The following is a 20,290-nucleotide window of genomic DNA, read 5'->3' on the forward strand; positions in this document are numbered from 1 at the left end:
AACATGTCTGCTGTGAAAAAGGTCTATTGAGTGGTGTAGTCAAATGTATTGTAGTGGTAGGCTATACTGTACTGTACATATTGGAAAAACAGAGATGACAATTCAAAATATAATGGAAAGTATGTTGTTGCATGTCATTGGGTATTTTTAAGTGGGTATATGGAAATCCTGGATCTTTCTTAGCACGTAGACAACACCACTGTATGTATTACATTAACATGCACGCTACAGATATGTGATAGCATTGATGTATTAGCTAACCCCCACATAGCGGCCTGTCCAGCCAAGGACACATTGGTTGATGTATCGGCAGTAGGAATCGAACCCAGACCTCCCACACCAAAGGCATGTCATATCCACAAAACTATTATCCAGCCACTGATCTTACATTGTAGAATAATGTAATTTTGTAACATAAAATTAAGCTTTACTTTAGTATTTGTAGGTTTAAGTAGCCTACTGTTTTTCATGTTGAGTACAATTTTCATTGTGAATTCTCAATGGCTTTATTGTATACTAAAAACGTTTCATTGTTCACCTGTTGAGCTGCATTTAACGTGAAAGTGAAAGCAGGCAATGCTCTTTTTTATTATTTGTATCTTGCCTGTTGTAGTTGTCTTTTTTGTGTCCATCTGTTAGTATAGATTCTTGACTGAGAGCAACTATCTATCTATCTATAAGCTATTTGCTTCTGCCTGCTCCTTCTCGAACTAATCCCTTTTATATTTTTATTTAGTTTTTTGTTGTTAGATTCCGATTGTTTTATTTTATGTTTTTTATGTCTTGCAACATTGTTGATTGTTCGAGATAAATACAAAAAATAAAAAAATAAATTAAGTTCCAGTAGTGTGAAAACATGTAGATAGATTTAAGGTCGACCCCAAGCATCCCTCAATGATCTGTTTAGCAAACATGCTGACAGTTGATCGTTTTTTTGTGACTATACTTTGAGCTAGTAATTGTAACTGGCTCTTATGCTTAATAATGGTCGAGTTATTTTGTCCAGGGGGTAATCAAAAAACGAGAAATTGTATTGCGTTACATTTTGCACAAAACAAGAGAAGACAGCTGAGAAATGTAGCCAGTAACATCTGAATGAACTTTATTTTGCCTATACAACAAAAAACAGACAGGTGTCATTTTTAAGACAGCAGCCATACATTAGTTAGAATAGAGGAGCACATGTATCTTTGTGTTCCAGAAGAGGCTTAAGTTTAGATTTCCCCCAGAAATAGTTTTTAGCAAAAGGAAGAAAGAGACCTGTGCCAAGCTGCGGAAACGCACTAAAACCCCTTCCCCAGCATACACCAGGAACATACAAGAGTAATTCACCTACTCCCTGTTTTAACACAATACACTGTACCTGTGTTCTGGATATACAAATAAACATTTCTTGCAAGAAAATTGAAATAGAGTTAAAAGACAGAGAGAAAGAAACATCTTGCATCTTTGATGAGACGCACCAGAGAAAACTCAAGATGGGAAAACAGGAAATGTCATAATCTCCAGAATAGTATAAACTCGTGAGACAAATTAATAAAAAAAAACAAAAAAAAAAACTATTCTAATAATGAATATTCATTATACTCACTGCTGACACCATTAAGGTAACCCATTTCATAACACTATTTGGAGCCCTGAGAAAATGCCCTGGACACTTGCCTCAGTCGTTCTGCAGTTGTATCGCAAGCAGTCTATGATCCTAGATCAGCATGTGAAGCTAACCACTACAGGACATCTCCCTTAAACCTATTCTCAAATGGAATCAGAGGTCAGTCCCGTCACCTGTCTCCATGTGAGAGACAGCTAAAAGGTAGAGGATCATTGACGAGACGTGTGGTAGCAATTAGCGCTACACATCAGAGGCCAGAGCAGTTTAATAATTGGAGGGAACGGAGGGTGAGAAAAGAGTCAATCTCCCTGTGTCTGACATTTGTTATAAATTAACAGAGCACTAATATGGGTTAAGGAAGACTCAACTTCTGTTGAGGCTGAGGAGGTGATGGGGAGAATAATCTAGAAACCTCATACCACAATTATTAAAATGCGCCATTGATTGGACATTAGGTTTTGGATACTTTTGGAAATCTAGCCGTGTATTTGAAGAAGCAGTATACTAGAAACTAAATGCACAAGGGCATGTTTGCAATCAAATTATAGGACAGAGCAGAATGCCACAGTGTGTTAGCTCAACGGTCAAATTAGTTTAAGTTTTGTGCAGCTTTATTTTATTACCCCAAGACGGAATTTCCTGCAATTTGCATTTAACAGGTTACATCTTACACACCCTCTTGGAGCTCATTTACTCCCAGAGAATGATCAAATCAGGTCTAGGAACTGCAGGCTGTAGTTTTGAGAGGATTTGTTTGCTCATGAAAGCAAGCAGGGAGTCCCCAAGTATTCTTGCCTGTGAGTGTGCCCCCCCCCCCCCATCTGCCATCGAACGTCAGTCATCTTAACGGCGCGCATGGCAAAGTCAATGCGTACTATACTGCTGCCTTTAGATCGATATTTTCCTCCTCCAGCTTAAATACATGAATATGAAATGTACCAGTACAATGAGTACAGTCATCTGGCTTTCATCTTTTGGCCTTGCAGTCCAGAGTACTATTGTTGTACCGTTTTATACCATAAGTGAAAATCTAGACGGCCAGGAGAGAAAAGACTGAGTTGGAAGCCACTGTTGTGACGCCATAGCTCCTAACATATTTTTCAGGGAAAACACCACACATTGAACAAGAACGGAATGTTGAAACAAAATGATTGTAGAACTTAATAAACATAACATTCCATGTATTACTTTGGTGTCTTGACAGAAGTAAAAAAAAATAATACTTCACTGGACTGAAGACAGAACAACAATAACAGAACTGCTGCCGTTGTACAAAGGACAAATTTGAAAGCTGGGCAGAATACCTTCCAATGTTAATATTACAATGAGTGTGTTTCCACGTATTTAACTAATCTGATTATTGTCCATTTTTGGCAGTAACCAAACATAAAATGTCACGTTAACACTAAGGGATTTCTGCTAGAGAAATCAAATTTCTTGACCACGTATACACTTCACTGACTTTATTTTATTTTTAACAAGAGCACAGGATCATAAACAAAACTAGGAAATAGAAATAAGAAAAGTATTGCTATGACAACAGTGCAGAAGATAGCTAAAATCCAAAGTCAGTCTAAAACAAACCAGTCTAAAGTAATTTCTATAGCTGAATAGCAGGTTATCTGTAAATTTCTTAACACATGCATTCTTGAAACTTCACTAGAGTCCACCCTCCTCACTGCACCATCAGTGCAAATGCTCGGATCAGAAAAACAAGGAAAATAAACTCCGGCTGCTGCGCTTCAAATATATCGCAAATACACTTGGAACTAATTTTACGGTAAGAGGTAGAGAAGAAAACGGACTATCTGCATGTAAACGCAGATTCTACAGCAACCACATCAATGCAGTGCATGTAAACACATTCTGATTTTCTTACAATTACCAGATGTCCCCAATACTTTGTGTGGATGTAAACAGAGAACCAGTCACCATATTGGTACTTTTATTTCATAAAAATGTTTGAGAGCCACAATCCATCCTAGAGTGCAAACTCTGCTCAAAATGCTTAAAAATCCCATTGAACTGGAAACTACCTAGCCCCGAAATTACTTTCTACAACTACTTCTCTACCCCCCCTCCCAAACACCCCACCCCCAAAATATGACCCTCAACTATTCTGTTCTTGAGCACCAGTGTCTTCCGTGACAGCAAGACTTTAGATTACCCACAGAGGAACTACCATCTACATTTGGCTACGTCTTATAAGAAATTAAATGGTTTCTTGTTTCCACAACTGAGTGCCAAGAATTCTCTTTAGCACTGTGAAGTTGCTAACAGTTAAGGTTTTCAGTGTTTTGTTCTTTCAAAAAAAAAAAAAAAAAAAAAAAAAAAGTTTGTATACATTTGTCGCTCATAAAGGCCTCAAGTGGAAGGAAAATGTTTAAAAGCATAGAGGAGAAAATGGCCACAGCCAGCCACCCTTTTCCAGGTGTGTTCAGCTCCAGAACAACTGAGACACCAGACACCTGCTACAAAAGAACGATCGTATTGAGACCCGGTAAATAAAATGTTTGCGGTTTACATTTTAATAGCTGCTAGGGCATGTGTATACAGGTCAATTATAGGTGTGCATGTGCATGCATGTTTTAATTGTCAAAGGCAGAAAGGCATATTCCAACCATCAATGAAGTTATGTTTTTTTTATTTTTTATTCGTTTTGTTTTTTTTGGTAGGAGCTGGAGCTTGCTGGGGGTGTTAGTCAGCCAGTAGAGATAAAATCCTTTGATGGGGGAATTTAGGTTGAAAGCAAGGTGAAGCATCTCAACTGTAAACAAGCCTTAAAATACATACTCACAGACAACTTAACTCAAAAGAGAAAAAGGTCAATTTGCAGGATTTAAAAAGTAATGCACAGAAGAAAAAAAAAAGTCACCCATACAATGTTATGAGACGCTGGAATGTTAGGAATTGCAACAATATCAGTAGCCATTGCAAAGTTAAGCTGTTGACGGCTACAGGTTGATAACTTCATTGATTGAAGACAATGTCAGTCAGCCCTGACCCCCCAAGGTAAAGTTGAAGAAGCTAACCCAGTCCAGCTTCCAGGTTTCAGTGGACCGGCAGGGAAACTAGTGGAGGGGTGTGTGTGTGTGTGTGTGTGTGTGTGGGGGAGAAGGCCAGTAGCTTTGGCGAGGCTTCAAAGCCATACTGGAGAACAAAGTGGGAGGTCCTCCAGCGTCGTCCTGGACACATTAAGACACAACCTTGGTGCCAACTACCATTTCTTCATCTAAGGCTTTCAGCACAGAGACCTGAAAAAGGAGAAGAAAATTATGATCTAAAAATTGAATTGAAATTCTGTCTAACTAGCTCCATTTAAAAAAAAGACACTTCACAGGCTGTGTTTACACATATTTAACAACTCTAATGTCCATTTTTGGCAGTAATCTGACATGAAATGTCAAGTGAACAGGTATGATAACTAGAGATGGCCCGATACCATTTTTTGCTTCCCGATACCGATTCCGATACCTGAACTTGCGTATCGGCCGATACCGAGTACTGATCCGATACCAGTGTGTACTGTATACTACTATCCCTGTATGGATGTGATATTATTTCTATCTTTGTTGTCGGTCTGGCTCAGGTTAAACTCTTTGTGAAACATGAACACACAAACAATGAACACCCCAGAACTTTCTTTTATTATCCAGTTTGACAGTCAGTCATAACGGAAAAAGAACATAAATAAACTACTTTAACGTAGATTTTCTTTAGGGCTTTATTACGTGGTATTGGATCGGTACATTAACTCCAGTACTTCCCAATACCAGCGTTTTAGGCAGTATCGGAGGCAATACCGATACTGGTATCGGAACATCTCTAATGATAACAGATTTTAATAATAGTATTTTCAGTAATGTTTCTTATAGGAAAAACAATATTCTCTCTCTCTCATGCAACATACAAAAAGATACTAATGAAAAGATATTAACCGTACAGCTACTCTAGTTCAGCCATTGCTGGTAAAAAGATTTTTTTTTTTTTTTTCTTCTCACCCTCAGGCCATAGAAACTCACCATAAAAGTTTCACCATTATCGAACCTCTTTTCGATTTCTTTGCCAAGCTCATTATCTGGCAGTTTAAGGTCCTCTCTGGTATTTCCACCATCATCCATCAGGGACAAGTATCCTTCGGAGACGTCTATTACCTAAATGTGCCACCAGGCAAAGAAAGAGAAATTAAAGCATAACTAGCACCAGTCATCCTAATCCTGGGTTTATGTCATGTACTGTATTTATAAAAAAGGCCCAATTAGGATGAGATCAGAAGAACATTTGACACATTGCGTTTGAAATTTGTCCACCTGAGTCATTGTGGAATATGCAGGGTCTGAAATTAGCCGTTTTCACTGCCTGGCGCACAATTTTATCTGCCACTTTTGAAATGTATGCAATTAATATAGGAATAACATTTAGAAATAAAATTTAAAGAATGATGCCATTCAATGTTTGATATATTTACATTACATGGTCAATTCCAATATTCAAATTACACCAGGGCTTTTGGGGGAGCCCTGTTTTGCAGGGGTGGGAGGGCACTGTACACACGCATGTGCATACATGAATGTCTGCCTTCGTGCAAAACTATAATATCAATACATTTGAATTCATACAGAGGATATTTAGCCTGGGACAACAAAGAAACAGGAAAATGATTCACTGTTGCAATGTTTTGAAGCAAGAGAGGAAGTTCACTTGGGACCTACACTGTACATTTACTACCACTTGACAATGTTACTGTTAATTTCTCCTCTACTCTGATCGAAAACAGCGGTCTGCTTCAAGTGCGTCCACTGCCACTCTCCCGCTCGTCAACACAGATTGCTTTGGACAAAGTTAATACGCACGGTAGTGAAGTTGATAAACAAGTGGGCATGTGTGCACGTTTATTGGTTAGAATTCAGTGAACTTCATCCGTCGGTCAAAACAAGTAAGGTTCTAGTGTTGCTTTTATATAGCAGTTGCAATCGACTTTCAAATGTGTAGCTTTGTTCAATCCGCTAACCTAACATGTCTCTGTTGTGCAGTTTCTCTGTCTGCCAAAGTAGATGATGGCCTGACGATTTTACTGGCCACTGCCAACAGTTGACCCATATTTAACCTCACAGACCCTGTGTGGGTGTGGCAGAAGTATACTAAAGGAAAAATGTTATTTACAAAAATCTTTTGCCACATGTAAACAATATAATAGAGACTATACAGCACACATTGTTGGAAAAATTAAAAACGCATCTCCCCACTAATACACCAACCACTGTTTTGTGTTATTAGAGAGTATTGCTTTCCCAAAAGAGGCCTCTAACAGGACAGCAGAGAATGCGCGTTGGCCAAGCCAAGAACCTGTTCAACCAGTTCGGTATATCCTTTCACAATTAATAAAGAGACAGCCCAGCTCTGACGCATTCGATGCACCCGTTCAGCTATCGAAAAAGCATTTATTTTCACACATCACACTTTATTATTAGGATTAGGTTATAGCAAATTCAAAAAAAATTATGTGAAATGGATGCACTGGTGGTCCAAACAAATGCCAAAACACCCGATACTGGCCAGGCTCTCTTTTTTTTTTTTAAATTGACTTCCAGTACGAAATGACAGAATATGAAGTATACACTGCAAATCCTGCAAACCCCTTGGTGGCCATAGGTTACACTAATAGATATCTAACAGGGACATCTCACCTGGTAATCTTTTCTTGTAACATTTGGGACATCCATGTTATGGGTAGATGGGCAGATATCTTCTAACTTCTTCTGTGTAAAGACATCGATTCCTACAAGGTGAACCTGGGGGGGAAAAAAACATAACTGATTAGATCTGGCCTCAGGCCAAGTAAGCACTGGGGGTTAAAACATCAGGCTAAATTGCAAAAGTGTCTAAAGCTCTTCATTCCAAAAGGATGCACAATGAGGTTTTACCTTTGCATGTCCATGCTTGCCAGTCTTGGAGGTACTCATTTCAACGATCTTACAGGGACGCTCTTTAATCATGACATAGCCATTCTTCCTCAATGCAGAGCACTGCTGTGGGTATGTTGAAGAGGCCCCGGAATCCCCACTTTGGAAATCGACATCAGTCATGATGTGCTGTTCTACACCAAAAAAAATTTAGCAAAAGAACACATGAACAACCAAATGTTTGTGACAGTAGCATTACCAATACGCTTCAATTGTGTGGGTGTGTGTGGAATAATATTAAAAACCAATAGTGCAAATATAAAAAAGGGAATAATCCGTTTTTTGTCGTGTGGTAGCTTGTGAGCACAGATTTGTAACACTAAATTGTTAACATAGAACTAGGACCACTACCGTTGCCAAGAACAGCTTAGAACCCCTAAACAGCTGTCAGAAAGCAAGTCAACAGTGGTTGGGCCATAAGTGCATTACAATCAACCTGAAATCTGAGAGTGAAATTGCAACTAAAAGTGCTTTGCTGCATTGTTCGACGTATATAACGCAACTATTTTTTCCAAGACAAAGCGGGTCTCTAATTTTAACATTTCCAATATGTTTTGGTATTTACAATACTCATGTAAATACAGACAATTATCCAAGGTGGAGCAACCTCTCTCACTGGCCAACTATCCGAAAAGCTAACAGCTAACGTGAATTGCTAATGTTACGAATTGACTACGCCATGTTGCTGTCATCTCAAATTCTCATTGAACTAGCTAGCTAACGTTGGCCTACACGCTGTCCGGGGGAAACACCCAACGAGTTAGTTCATAATTAGTTGCCGCATTAGCTAGCTAGTTTATCGCCTTGATTAAGAAATCTAAGAGGTGTTAAGTTGGCGTTAGAGTGACTAACGTTGGGCAGCTTAGGTTAGAATACTAGCTAGCTGGCAAACACCATCAACGTGGCAGCTAACGTTAGGCCATATGAGCAGCATACTTTAAGCTAACATAACGTTAGCTTAAAGCTTAAAAGTAACGTTAAGCTAGCTTCAGGTTCCCACCTTTTTCCGTTTATGGTCATCGTTACCTACCGTAAATTAACGTGCAAACACGACCCACACCGATTGACACTGGCTAACGATACTGTTGCTACGGTTAGCTAAAGCGCAAACTTCTTTCAGTTGTTGCAAACCTCGTCACACTTAGCCAACGTTAAGTTACCGATTAACTTCCCAAGACGACAAATGCCACCTAGTATCATACATTAAGTCACTACACCGCAAAACAATAGGATTCTTAACGTTAGCTCCAAAAAAGTAAAAAAAAAAATGTTACTTATAAGCCCCTACGTCTTCCTTACCTTGTGTCTTTCTACACGAAATAGGAAGAGTCACTTCGCATGCGTAGAGCTTTTCTACAGCAGGAAGTGCAGGCGAAGAGGCGCGTGGAAGGGGGAGGTGCTTGGTAGAATGTTTTTTTTTCTTATTTAAAAAAAAAACCTTTAGTTGTGCATAACTTGTGATACAAACTTTACCTACATGTTGTGTTAATATTTGTTATCTTTTACTCAAGTGCATTTTAAAGGACTTTTACTTGTAGCAGAGTATTTTGTTTTTTTGTACAGTGGGTTATTGCTACTTTTACTCAAGAGGATATGAATAGGCCTACTTCTACCATCATTTTCCCAGCTTTGAAATTGGACATAATTATAGTTGCTTAAACTTATCATGTGGTGAATGACTTCTTTCATTTTACTCTGAAAGGAAAGAACAAGTCCAGTTTTTTTATATACCTCCAGAACACAAAACATCTGTGAATGTAATTGTAACAGAGATCCTTTATGGTACCATATTGTACCATTGTCTCTTTGGTAGAACTACCTGTATATATAGAAATGTGTATAACTATGATGATGCAAAACACTGCACCGTAGGCTCTTGTTTTTATTGTTGAAGATCAACAAAGGAACTGTCTGAAAGCAGCATAACTGTCCACTGGTGTCGGTTAAACATAAGTCATTGCCACTCATCTGCTCTATGCTCTCCCTGATTGATCTCTACGTGGATCTTCTAAAAGCCACTGGCTATAAAATAATGAGGGTTTCCTAAAACAGTGTGCTATTATTGACTGGATAAAAACACAAGTTTTTGTTTTCTTAAAGGTGCCATTCAGACATGTGATAAGGTGTATCAAAATACTCTGCTTTGAATAATAGTTTGTGTCTGATACGTTTCTAATAATATATGACTATGCAAATATGTGTTGTTTCAAAAGTGTAATTGTTGGACACAAGATGTCTCCTACTACATTTAAAGTCCATTATTTCTACATCACACTTCTGTTAGTTGCATATTGGACTGCTATTGGCTTCAGAACTATAGTTGCCATGCCTTGAACACAGGTCCTTTCTCCCCCATTCAGTAGATGAAAACAGCCTTCTAATGTCAAACTCATACATACATATGTACACATCATTCCAAACATTCAAGTAAAGTAACCATTTTTATTAGACTTAGATTAAGAAACAGGGAAAGAGAGGGTTGATGACACGCAGCAAAGTGTGGGGTCAGATTCCAACCCGGGCTGCTGCCAAAGACTCATCTACATGGGCTACATGGACTGCAAAACACATATTTGACTAAAGGCGGGCTTATGATTATATTTAAAGACTGAAAATGGTGGACTTACAGGTAAAATCCAGATGTGGTAAGTAACATTTTGCTATACAGTATAACACTTACTAGAGGAATACTTCTCTTTAGAGGTCTGCAAATATAAATACTCATTCAATTCCTGGTGCACTAATTCCACTGTTCTAGTTTTTCAGAAACAAGCTGTAAACACAACAGTGACAGATTTCCTAGCCAACAGTTGCCTATTTACAAATCCAGCACGCTTAGGGCAATATTAGCATTCATCTGGAGTTGTGTTTTTGCAGTTTGGACTTTGTCTGTCTTCTGTCTGGTGCTGGGCAGGTAGCGGACAGTGGTTGTTTAGACCTTATTTGATAAAAACGACTCCCTGCTGCTGTGGCCAAAAAACAAAGCTATGAGAGCAGTGGAAGTGAACCAAAACACTAAAGCCGGAAAACCACATCAATAAAAGACGTTATAAAGCTCAGTAGAGCTGAGGGGAACTGCTGAGTCAGGTGTTAATTCAACAATACAAGCAACCCCTTGCAAATACAAATAGTTATGTAATTCCATAATGATAAACGCCACTTTAGTCTATATCCACGACGTTCCACTTACGGGATGGCTCTCGTTCTGCAGGAAATTCCACCAGATGACACTATTTTCGGCCGGATGTCCGTTACCTTCCACTTTCTTTGTGTTGTAATTTTAAACTATGGTTAACTGCTCCTCAGATCTCTGCAGGGTAAATCCAGACAGCTAGCTAGACTATCTGTCCAATCTGAGTTTTCTGTTGCACGACTAAAACAACTTTTGAACCTACACGTTCCACCAAAACAAGTTCCTTCCCGAGGCTATTTTGCAGAGGCACCGTGGCTCCGCTCCACTAGCCAAGCCTCCTCCGCAGCGCTGTGGAGGAAGATCTGGCAATGCGAGACAAGTCACAATACAAGTTTATATTTGGATTCAATGTAAGCACGACTCCATATAACGGACAAGTTACATTATGAAAATGTCATATTGTGTAAATAAAAAATCCTTAATTCACCAAGTAATTATAATTATAGGCTACTACAAGGATAAATGTACATAAACACTTGAAATACTGACAGAGGATTCTTGAATTTCCCCTTGGGGATCAATAAAGCATCTATCTATCTATCTAGATGGATGCACACTTTCAATGCACATACAAATAGACCACACAAATACAGAGCATTTGTGTCAAGCATCTGTGGCTGTTTTGAGCTGCTGCAGTTCAGTAGCGTCTTTGGGACTTTGTGTCGACTTTTTGCGGCCCTTTTGGAAGACAGCAGCAATCTCCTCAAAGCTTTTGCCCTTGGTCTCAGGGACCCGAAGATAAATAAACACAGTGAAACCGAGAAGCAGCACGGCAAACAGGATGAAAACATAAGAATCCAACCAAGTCTAAAAAGACGAAAAAAAGACAGGAATCAGAAGTGACAGGGTGTCTGATGTTGTGAGTTGACAGTACATACTGTATGTTTGTCTTTTCTGCTTACCTGTATATATGGAAAAGTCATGCCTATGATGAAGTTGCTGGTCCAGTTGCAGCAGCCAGCCAGAGCGATGGCCGCTGGTCGAGGTCCCTGACTGAACAGTTCGGCAACTATGAACCATGGAATGGGACCAGGACCAATTTCAAAGAAACTCACAAAGAGGAATATGGCTGACATGCTGACGTAGCTCATCCATGAGTATTTATCCTAATGGGAAGAGTACATCAGTCATCGTAGTTTCTGTATTACTTGAAATGTTCAAATGCTGCCTGAGAAAGAGTACTGCGTTAGAAACATGTTGCAGTCCCATAGGTAGATAAAAGTTCAGCCCAAGCTGCTGACAGACTAAAGCTCTGACTGAATTTAACAAACCTGCAATGTGAGGCCCACTGTCATGGCAACTGCACAGCAGCACATCCCTCCCACACCAACCAGAGTCAGAGTGCGTCTGCCAGCCTTGTCCACCAGTGCAACCTAGAACATACAGCGCACTCTAGGGAGCAGATAAACCTGTGTGTGTGTGTGTGTGTGTGTGTGTGTGTGTGTGTGTGTGTGTGTGTGTGTGTGTGTGTGTGTGTGTGTGTGCATGTATGCGTGCGTGCGTGCGTGCGAGTATATGTGGTATCCTCTGTACTACTAAGAAAATCCAAAAAACATTTGATCACAAAAAATGTAAGTGTACCTGGTGTGTCTGTAAAGAAGCAAGAAGAGAATTCCAGTGCATGATGTGTGTGTATGCGTCTGTGTGTTTGCATCTGTATGCATGTAAATGTATTTACTCACAGACACCAGAGTGAAGATAGTGTTAATGACCCCGACTCCTATAGTGGCGTAGACTGGCTGACCGACACCAGCCCGAGTGAAGATAGCCGTAGAGTAATAAAAGATCTTGAAGACAAAACAAGTATAGATTTTCTGTAATTACAAAGTGAAATATAAAAGGAGCAGTTTGTGTGTTTGCTTTGTTTCGGGAGAGTGGCGGGTAAGTAAGGTATTTTACAACAGCGCAATACAGATTTCGTGTGCTATACATTTGTAAGGACATGAACAAAACCCAGATACTGCTGATGTGCACATACACTATGCTCTGACATGGGAACAAGGATTTCCCTGCCATCTTATCATGTCAAAATCACTAAATATTTAGTTTAATTGCAGCAAACTGAATGAGATGAGGAAAAAGTGTGTGGAGTTGGAAGGTTGGAATTAATTTGCCACTCACCGCATTGATGCCAGAAAACTGTTGGGAGAGGTGCATCATGAGGGCAACAACCAGCTGCTGTCTGTACACGGAGGAGCGGATCTTCATGGCAATATAAAACAGTAAGATATTGTCACTGCACAACTACCATACACATTCATTTTTGTTTAACTTTGTTTAACCAGATGGGAATTTCTTGTCTTATCTTTCCTGTCCTTATGCCTTATTTTGAACTATTGGAGTATGTGAACTACATTGTAACTACTTGAGCCATGTCAAACAAGATCATTTTTGTTTTTATTGTCTGCTCTTATGCATGAAATAAATATTTGAATGTGTTTTGCAATTGCAGAAATCTTTTGGCTTCACGTGGGAGCCGACCACAGTTGTGTCAGAAAGAGCATTTTAAATAAATAAAATAGTTATAGTAGGACCTTTTCAATAAGGTGTAGGTATGCATAAACTTAAGTCTTCATCTGCGTTACTCTGGTGTCAAAACGTTAGTTGCATCTTATTGAAGGTCTTCCAGATCTCATCTTTTCAGATCCTGCCTCAGTTGCCCTAGTTTGAACTTTGGTCACTTGCAGTATATATAACTAATGATTTAACATTAACTACCATCAAGTCATTGCATGAGCTCATCAGTGTACTTTGGTTACTGATTATTTTGGATGGTTGACAGATTGTCTCTGTCCACCCTGAGAAGGAATGCTATTATAGTTATAGTGAAAAGTGTTGAGAGTGTTCTGGTGGCCCAGAGAGATTATCTGCCTTATTTATTTCAAAATCCAAACATCAATTTCCTCCAAAAAAAGGTCAAGTAAAATTCACAAGAGATAATGTTTAGGAAGTTTTGATAATAGTTTTCAAGTGAGCCTCTTTTTATATAGAGACTTACCAAAGAAAGGATTGACACTCTGGGCTCCCTGTCTGCCTCCTCTTTCTCCTTCCTCATCTCTTCCAGATCAAAAGTAGCATCATACGCCCCCTTTAGACGATAGAGACCTGCAACACAACACAGAGAAAAATGAGACAAAGGGCAGAAGTCTGTATAAATGACTTGTTTGCAGTGGTGGGAAATGTTTTCAGATCAGACAAGTAGCAGTACCATAATGGAAAGGTGATAATCTATTTTTACTTTACAGAAAGTACACAAGTATTGTCATTAAATGTACTTAAAGGAACAGTTCTGCATTTAGAAAAAATATGCTTATTTGCTTGATGCAGAGAGTTGCTATGAAGCTACAGCAAGCAGCCGGTTAGCTTAGGTTAGCTTAAAGACTGGAAACAGGTGGGAACAACTATCCTAGCTCTGTCTGTAACAACTCTGTCAACCAGCACCTCCAAATAAACACGCTATATCTCAAATTATCATATATCTTCTTTGTTTCACTCGTAGAAAAAAGCAGGTGTTAATGTGCCAGAATATCTCTTGGCTGCAGTTTTTCATAGATTAGACAAATGAGACAACATTTTAATAATAAGCTTTAGCGGTGCTGGTAGTGGGTTTTGTTACAGAGCCAGGCTAGTTGTTTCCCCCTGTTTCCAGACTTAGTTCTAAGTTAAGATAACCAAGAATTGATCTTCTCTTTTAACTCTGTCCAAGAAAGTTACAAGTGTATTTCCCAAATTGCTGAACAATTGCTTTAAAGTATCTGTGTTTCAATAAGAGAGAACTAAAGGGAAAGAGAAAGGATGACGTAGAGTTGTTGGGTGTAACTCTTACTTTTTCTAGCCTCTTGGTCCTTGCCCAGTATAATGTAAAGGTAGCGGGGGCTCTCAGGGCATAGAGGCAGCAATAGCGATTGCAAAACTGCCGGAGCTCCAGACAGACCAAGCAATAGGGGCCACATATCATCATTACCAAACACAAAGTCCAAGCCTATTACCTACATTTACACACAAACACACATACAGTTAAGGTTACAAGTTCAGATATGTCATCAAGCAAAGATGCTGCTGTGCATGTGTGTGAGTGAACCTCACTTGGCTGATTAGGATGCCCATAACAATAGCCAGCTGGTGTAATGTTCCCAGAGCCCCTCTGTAAGCTTTGGGTGCAATCTCTCCAATGTACATAGGCACTAGCCCAGATGTCAACCCTGAAACACACACATCATGAGGACTTCAAACAAACATTCGCTGCTGGATATATGACAATATTGGACAATATTTTTGGCCTGCAATTTAGGAACCTTTGTTAATTTCCTCAAAACAATTAGCTGTCAATATGATCATGAAGGGGAATATTCCTAATGATAATAAGGACAACTTGCCTTCATACATATTGGGATTTCTGAATAAATGATGTAAGCATGAATTAAAGGTTACAACATGTGCTTTACTGTACCACAGTAAAAGCCCATAACAGCGCGGCCGGAGATGACCATGATGTGAGGTTTCCACATCTTGCAAAGACCCATCAGCAGTCCGGCAGCTACAGCCAGAACATTGACCATTAACATGCCCTTTACCCTGCAAGACAGAAAGAGATAGAAAAGTGGCAAAGGGAGATGCAGAGAAAGACAGATGATAGATGATCTTTAAAACTCTTAAAACCTAGAACATGCCTGTCTGAAAAGAGAAAGAACTTTTTCACACTCCGTGCAGTAAAAATCATGGAATGACCTTCCAGAAGAAGTTGTGCATTCCCCTTCTATCAATTCCTTTAAGAATAGGCTGGATGCATTTTGCCTGTCAAAAGGTGTAATGTATAATTATAAAGCTTGTCAGTAATTTATGTAATAATTTATGTAATTTATTTATGAATTGATAGAAAACTTCAATTATGAAATTAATGTGTTTTTATAAAATGTGAATGTGCATATATGTATGTGTATATATATTTGTTTTTGTGTCTTTTAGAGTCTGGGATAGAGGATTGTACATCCTGTACCACAAATCTTTTCAATAAATTTCAATAAATAGATACAGACACGAGTACCTAGGCATTGTTCCATATTGATGCTGGTTTAACTTGTAAGTCTTTTCAAAATAATGTCTGCCTACATCTCTCCTCTCATCACGCTTGTCATTCTCCATACAGCATCATTTTTCTCAGGTGTTCCTTTTTCCAGCAAATGTTCACGCTTTCATAAAGCGTACTGATATTATTTTATCCTTCCTTCCTCACCTCCCTCTCAGGTCTCCCACAAATCCCACCAGGAAGGAGGATAACATGCCACCAATGGAGAAGATGGCCACAGACAATGACCAATACTTGATCACGTCAGGGTGTTGTCCAGCCTCTGAGAACTTTACTTTGTCTGTGCTGTTTTCTGACAGGGCAGTCACCCTTTCTGACCACACCCCCAGGGACCGGCCGTAATGCTTTTCAATAACCTATGACAGAAATGTTAATGTATCATCAAGAGGTACAATCACGGCTGCACACACAGAGACAGATCAAAAGGCAGACACAAAATATGCACACACATACATACATACATGGATCAATTCAGCTAAAATCTAATTTACAAACATGAATAGCTAGTTCTGACATTCATTATGCAACATTACATTTAGATGTCAGAAGATGTCAGTTGAAAAGGACGAAATATGAAAGGAATGAAAATATCTTTCATTTTGCCATGTTAATTCAATTAAATTTGATCCCATTCAATATTCTTTCATGTAGGGCTGGAGTACTCGAGTCCTGGACTTGAGTCACTTTCTATGGACTCATGTCTCGACTTGAACTCGCGCACTGATGCCTCGGATTTGAAATTAAGGATTTATGAAATCAGACTTGAGCATTCATGAAATAGGACTCGGAAGTTGTATGACGTTTCTGACTACTTTTGTGTGTAATAGGCAGTGATGGAGTGCTCGGGTCCTGGACAGTGACTGACAAGGTCCTCTAGCTGGACACCATTATATAAGCAGACCAGGGTTCGCAGTGAGTATGCTGGTGTTTTCATAGTATCCAACAGCAGGGTAAGGCTAGGCAAGGGTTAGTCGGGGTCCTTCAGGAAGCGGGCAGGGTCAGACTAATGTGACATTAGGGGGAAGGGGTTGTGTGCTGATATAACCTCTAGTCACAGGTGTGTGGGATGATTGTGATTTTGGAGAAGGTTGCTTCCTGCTGGAGGTGAGTCGAAAAGACCAGGCCTCAAGCGAACGGCTGTAGGGCAGAGGTTGCTAGCTGAAGAACACTTCGACAAAGGACTGAAAGACTTTCTTGTTTCCCCCACTACAAGCTTTTGCACCTTTTTAAAAATCTGAACTGCTACAACAAAGGAGGAGCAGGGCTGGCCCGTCATGGACGTTGACAGAAAGGAGCCAATTAAGCACCGGAGCGGTCCCTGAGGCAGTTGTCGTCTTCCGAACGCAAACTATGCAGAGTCTGAGGTGAGTCAGTGACCCTACTCCAGGCTAGTTAGTCTCAGGGCGTTTTCACACCTGTAGTTTGTTTGCTTTGGTCCGAATCAGTTGGTGAGTTAGTAAACTTGGAGCAATTTGCCCTCGGTCGGTTTGGTTTGGTTTCACAACTGGAAAAATCCAAGCGTACCAAAATGCTTCATTACAAATCAGACAAAAATGTCCAGCCCTCTTATTGGTCGGATGTGTCTGGGGGCGGGAGCAAGAAAGTAAAGACATGAAGAAGGTCCTGTGTTCTGGTCTAGTGGTCAAAACAGCTCATTTCATTAAAAGTATCAGACATTGTTTCGCAAGAGACGTTACTACATCTGCTCTGGTCACCGAGACATCGCTCTGCTCTGCCGCCGTCTGTCTCCAATTTTAGCGGCAGCTGGTTTGACCACGGAGATACGAGTGACGGACGGGAAGCTTGACTGCAGTCTATTTCTGTGATAGAAACACTGCAAGCTGCTACAATTTGCTGCTCTGCTGCATCGCAGATTGCTAAATACACCTGACTACAGGAGACATTACCTCAGACTTGCGGAGTACATATAGTTGGTGCGGTTCGAGTACGGATCACGTTCTCACCACAAATGAACCGCTCTAGAGTTCGATTGAAAGCGTACGAGACCACCTCTTCAAGCAGGTCTCGGTACGCTTGTTTGGTCTGCTTTTGATGCGCACCAGAGTTTGATTGCTGCGTTCTCACCTGCCCAAACGAACCGCACCAGCGGGGCAAACAAACTCTAGTTCGATTCAACCAAACTAAAGGCTGTCGGTGTGAAAACGCCACTCACACTCACATTGAACATAACACGGAGGGAAAAGGAGGCAGCAGGTTTTTTTGTTACCGGCTAGGCTAACCTTTTAGCGGTGGTCTTTAGGGTTTTAAGGAGCACGCATAGTTTAGCGTGTTTGTAACAGAAGCTTCTTTTTAAGTATACTATCAACCTTACCCAATCTCTATTTGGCTAACATACAAGAGAAGACAAAAAAGCTCAACATATTTGCCAAGGAAACAGGTCTTAACATCAACCCCTTTAAAACTCAAATGATGTACATCAATACAACACCTCCAGTACATGTTTTAATAAATATGTTTGTGGAGAACTTGACTTATTTATGGCAGCTTTATTAGCAAAGACAGGAGGAGACAGGACAATATCAATACAAGATTACGGAAAGTGATGGGTGGTATTGCTTGGTCAAGTCCAAGCAATACAGCCTAGAAACAAAGGTCCATCTATTTAACAGCTAAAGATAAAAATTCGCCCTGACATACAGCTCTGAATTATGGAGGGAAACCAAAGCTGATATGAAAAGAATGAAGACAATACGCAATGGATGCCTGAGGAAGCTTTGTGGCATCTTTTGGCCTAACAAGATCACAACCTTTGAATTAAAAAGAAAATGCGTGAATATCACGTAGATAATAGATCTGCTGTATGCTGTCTGTCCTGAGCAATATCCACATAAGGGTAAGCTTTAATTGTCCGATGCTATGACAGAAATGGCTGTCAACAGAGAAGGAAGCATGTCTCTTGTCTGCCAGAGCTGCTGTTCCTCCACACAGTCTGAGATGCAATCCACTGGGGGGCCAATAAAGGCGTACTTCATGACCAATGCTGGACGGTGTAGTCTGTTCACATTCTGACTTGTTTGCCATTCCACAAGACATGTGTTTGGTGGAGAGGCACTCAAAGTCCTACTCATCATTACACATAAGAAAACTTGGGAAACGTTTGGGGAAAAGTTATTTCTTTAGACACTGAGAAAAGGTAAGTCTGTTCTTTGGTCTCTCATAGTATTACAGTATCTCCAGTGCTGCAGAAAAGTGTATAGAGAGTACTTACACTTGTCTTCTACGGCAAATGGCCATAGGGTGGAGTAAGCTTATTCCAACTGGCTGATTTGCATGCAAATATCAGTATGCTGAGGCAGTTAAGATGGTCCAGTAAGTGAGCAAAGCCTGTGTTAAAGTAGAGCAAATACCTTCTGGGGTGCATTGATGACTCCCAGACTGTAGCCATACTGCAGGGACCCCAGAGCTGCTGCGAACACAGCCAGGGCCAATGTACCCGTTAGCTGCTGCAGGAGGGAAAGGTAATCATTTAGATGGTCTGACACACATGAATGCATGAACAAACACACAATCTAGCATGCACATGCACACAAGGAAGAACATGAGCCACTCAGCTGTACTCGCATAGTACACGGTCACAAATAAAAGTACATATAGAAATGCAGAAAAAAAGACTTTATCCACATTATTGATGGATTTATTACTGCTTTGTGCACTATTTCTGACAATCATAAGAATGCTTATACAGAAGTTACAAATAAATGCTTAAATGAAACATTTTGCATGTGCTATAAACATCTTTTCTCTTATTGTGGCAGACATAAGAAATTAATTAATTTCAATATCCTAAATAACAGTGCTTTAAACCTTAGAAAACTTCAATGTCCCGAAAGGGGCAACTTGTGGTAAAGCACAGTGACTAATAAACCTAATTAAGACACAATTAAAAAACAGAACAGCAAAGACAACAACAAACACCCCCGGGATTGTCAAGTTGAGTTATTGCCATGCAAACACAGAACACACTGATGATCAAAGAGCTGGTTGTTCCTTCAGGTCCGAGTCGTAAATGTAACCTAAAGCTTCAAATATCAGCAATATAGTGACAAGCCACTGGTTTGCAAATATTGCTTACATGATTTAGAATGGAAAAGGTAGAGTATATAACCATTTCATGAAAAACATGTAATGAATGTATTTGTGAAGACTCATCTTACCTTTCCCGACTCCATGATGGGTCTAAAGTGTCAGCCGGGAGGTTGGTAATGATCAGTGAAGAGTGCAGGCTTGATCACGCTGTGTCCACTCACCAATCGACAAACGAGTGTACACACACACACACACACACAGATCTACAGTGTTGACAGTACTTTTACACATAAATGAAGCAGAGCAGAAGTCTTTTATACTTTTACACACACACACACACACACATTACTATTGGAGGGAAGCAGGGAAATGATAATCATGGTGACCAA

At 39.9% G+C, this 20,290-nt stretch overlaps 2 protein-coding genes across 4 annotated transcripts; both read right to left on the reverse strand.

The window, feature by feature from the left end:
- Positions 1 to 1,080: 1,080 nt before the first annotated feature.
- LOC144534807 (eukaryotic translation initiation factor 5A-1-like) lies at positions 1,081 to 8,953 on the reverse strand. 2 transcript variants are annotated; one of them, XM_078276847.1, is made up of 5 exons: positions 8,875 to 8,953; positions 7,537 to 7,709; positions 7,300 to 7,404; positions 5,635 to 5,766; positions 1,081 to 4,866 (listed from the first exon to the last, which is right to left on the reverse strand). In XM_078276847.1, the coding sequence occupies exons 2-5, from the start codon at positions 7,696 to 7,698 to the stop codon at positions 4,807 to 4,809; spliced, it is 459 nt and encodes a 152-aa protein (XP_078132973.1). In that variant the 5' UTR covers positions 7,699 to 7,709; positions 8,875 to 8,953; the 3' UTR covers positions 1,081 to 4,806. The 2 variants fall into 2 exon arrangements, with proteins under 2 accessions (XP_078132973.1, XP_078132974.1); XM_078276848.1 differs by lacking the exon at positions 8,875 to 8,953 and adding an exon at positions 8,606 to 8,800.
- A 2,191-nt stretch (positions 8,954 to 11,144) lies between these two features.
- slc2a2 (solute carrier family 2 member 2) lies at positions 11,145 to 20,044 on the reverse strand. 2 transcript variants are annotated; one of them, XM_078277341.1, is made up of 12 exons: positions 20,030 to 20,044; positions 19,223 to 19,315; positions 16,002 to 16,210; positions 15,219 to 15,343; positions 14,855 to 14,970; positions 14,595 to 14,757; positions 13,767 to 13,873; positions 12,890 to 12,970; positions 12,451 to 12,555; positions 12,040 to 12,141; positions 11,671 to 11,874; positions 11,145 to 11,575 (listed from the first exon to the last, which is right to left on the reverse strand). In XM_078277341.1, exons 1-12 carry the CDS (start codon positions 20,042 to 20,044, stop codon positions 11,372 to 11,374), a joined length of 1,524 nt encoding a protein of 507 aa, XP_078133467.1. In that variant the 3' UTR covers positions 11,145 to 11,371. The 2 variants fall into 2 exon arrangements, with proteins under 2 accessions (XP_078133467.1, XP_078133466.1); XM_078277340.1 differs by having other exon boundaries at positions 19,223 to 19,318.
- Between the last annotated feature and the right edge of the window lie 246 nt (positions 20,045 to 20,290).

The sequence above is a fragment of the Sander vitreus genome, chromosome 20, assembly GCF_031162955.1.
Source record: "Sander vitreus isolate 19-12246 chromosome 20, sanVit1, whole genome shotgun sequence".
Taxonomy (NCBI): Eukaryota; Metazoa; Chordata; class Actinopteri; order Perciformes; family Percidae; genus Sander; species Sander vitreus.

What these genes read in the sequence shown, in the direction of transcription:
- LOC144534807 (XM_078276847.1), bottom strand. Translation starts at nt 7,698, where the DNA reads ATGACTGATGTCGATTTCCAAAGTGGGGATTCCGGGGCCTCTTCAACA. An exon ending in GCAAGCATGGACATGCAAAG is followed by an intron (nt 7,405 to 7,536) that starts GTAAAACCTCAT and finishes TTTCCCCCCCAG; the next exon opens with GTTCACCTTGTAGGAATCGA. An exon ending in ATAATGGTGAAACTTTTATG is followed by an intron (nt 4,867 to 5,634) that starts GTGAGTTTCTAT and finishes CTCCTTTTTCAG; the next exon opens with GTCTCTGTGCTGAAAGCCTT.
- slc2a2 (XM_078277340.1), bottom strand. An exon ending in GGACCAAGAGGCTAGAAAAA is followed by an intron (nt 13,874 to 14,594) that starts GTAAGAGTTACA and finishes GTTGTGTTGCAG; the next exon opens with GTCTCTATCGTCTAAAGGGG. An exon ending in CTATCTTCACTCTGGTGTCT is followed by an intron (nt 12,142 to 12,450) that starts GTGAGTAAATAC and finishes TGTATGTTCTAG; the next exon opens with GTTGCACTGGTGGACAAGGC.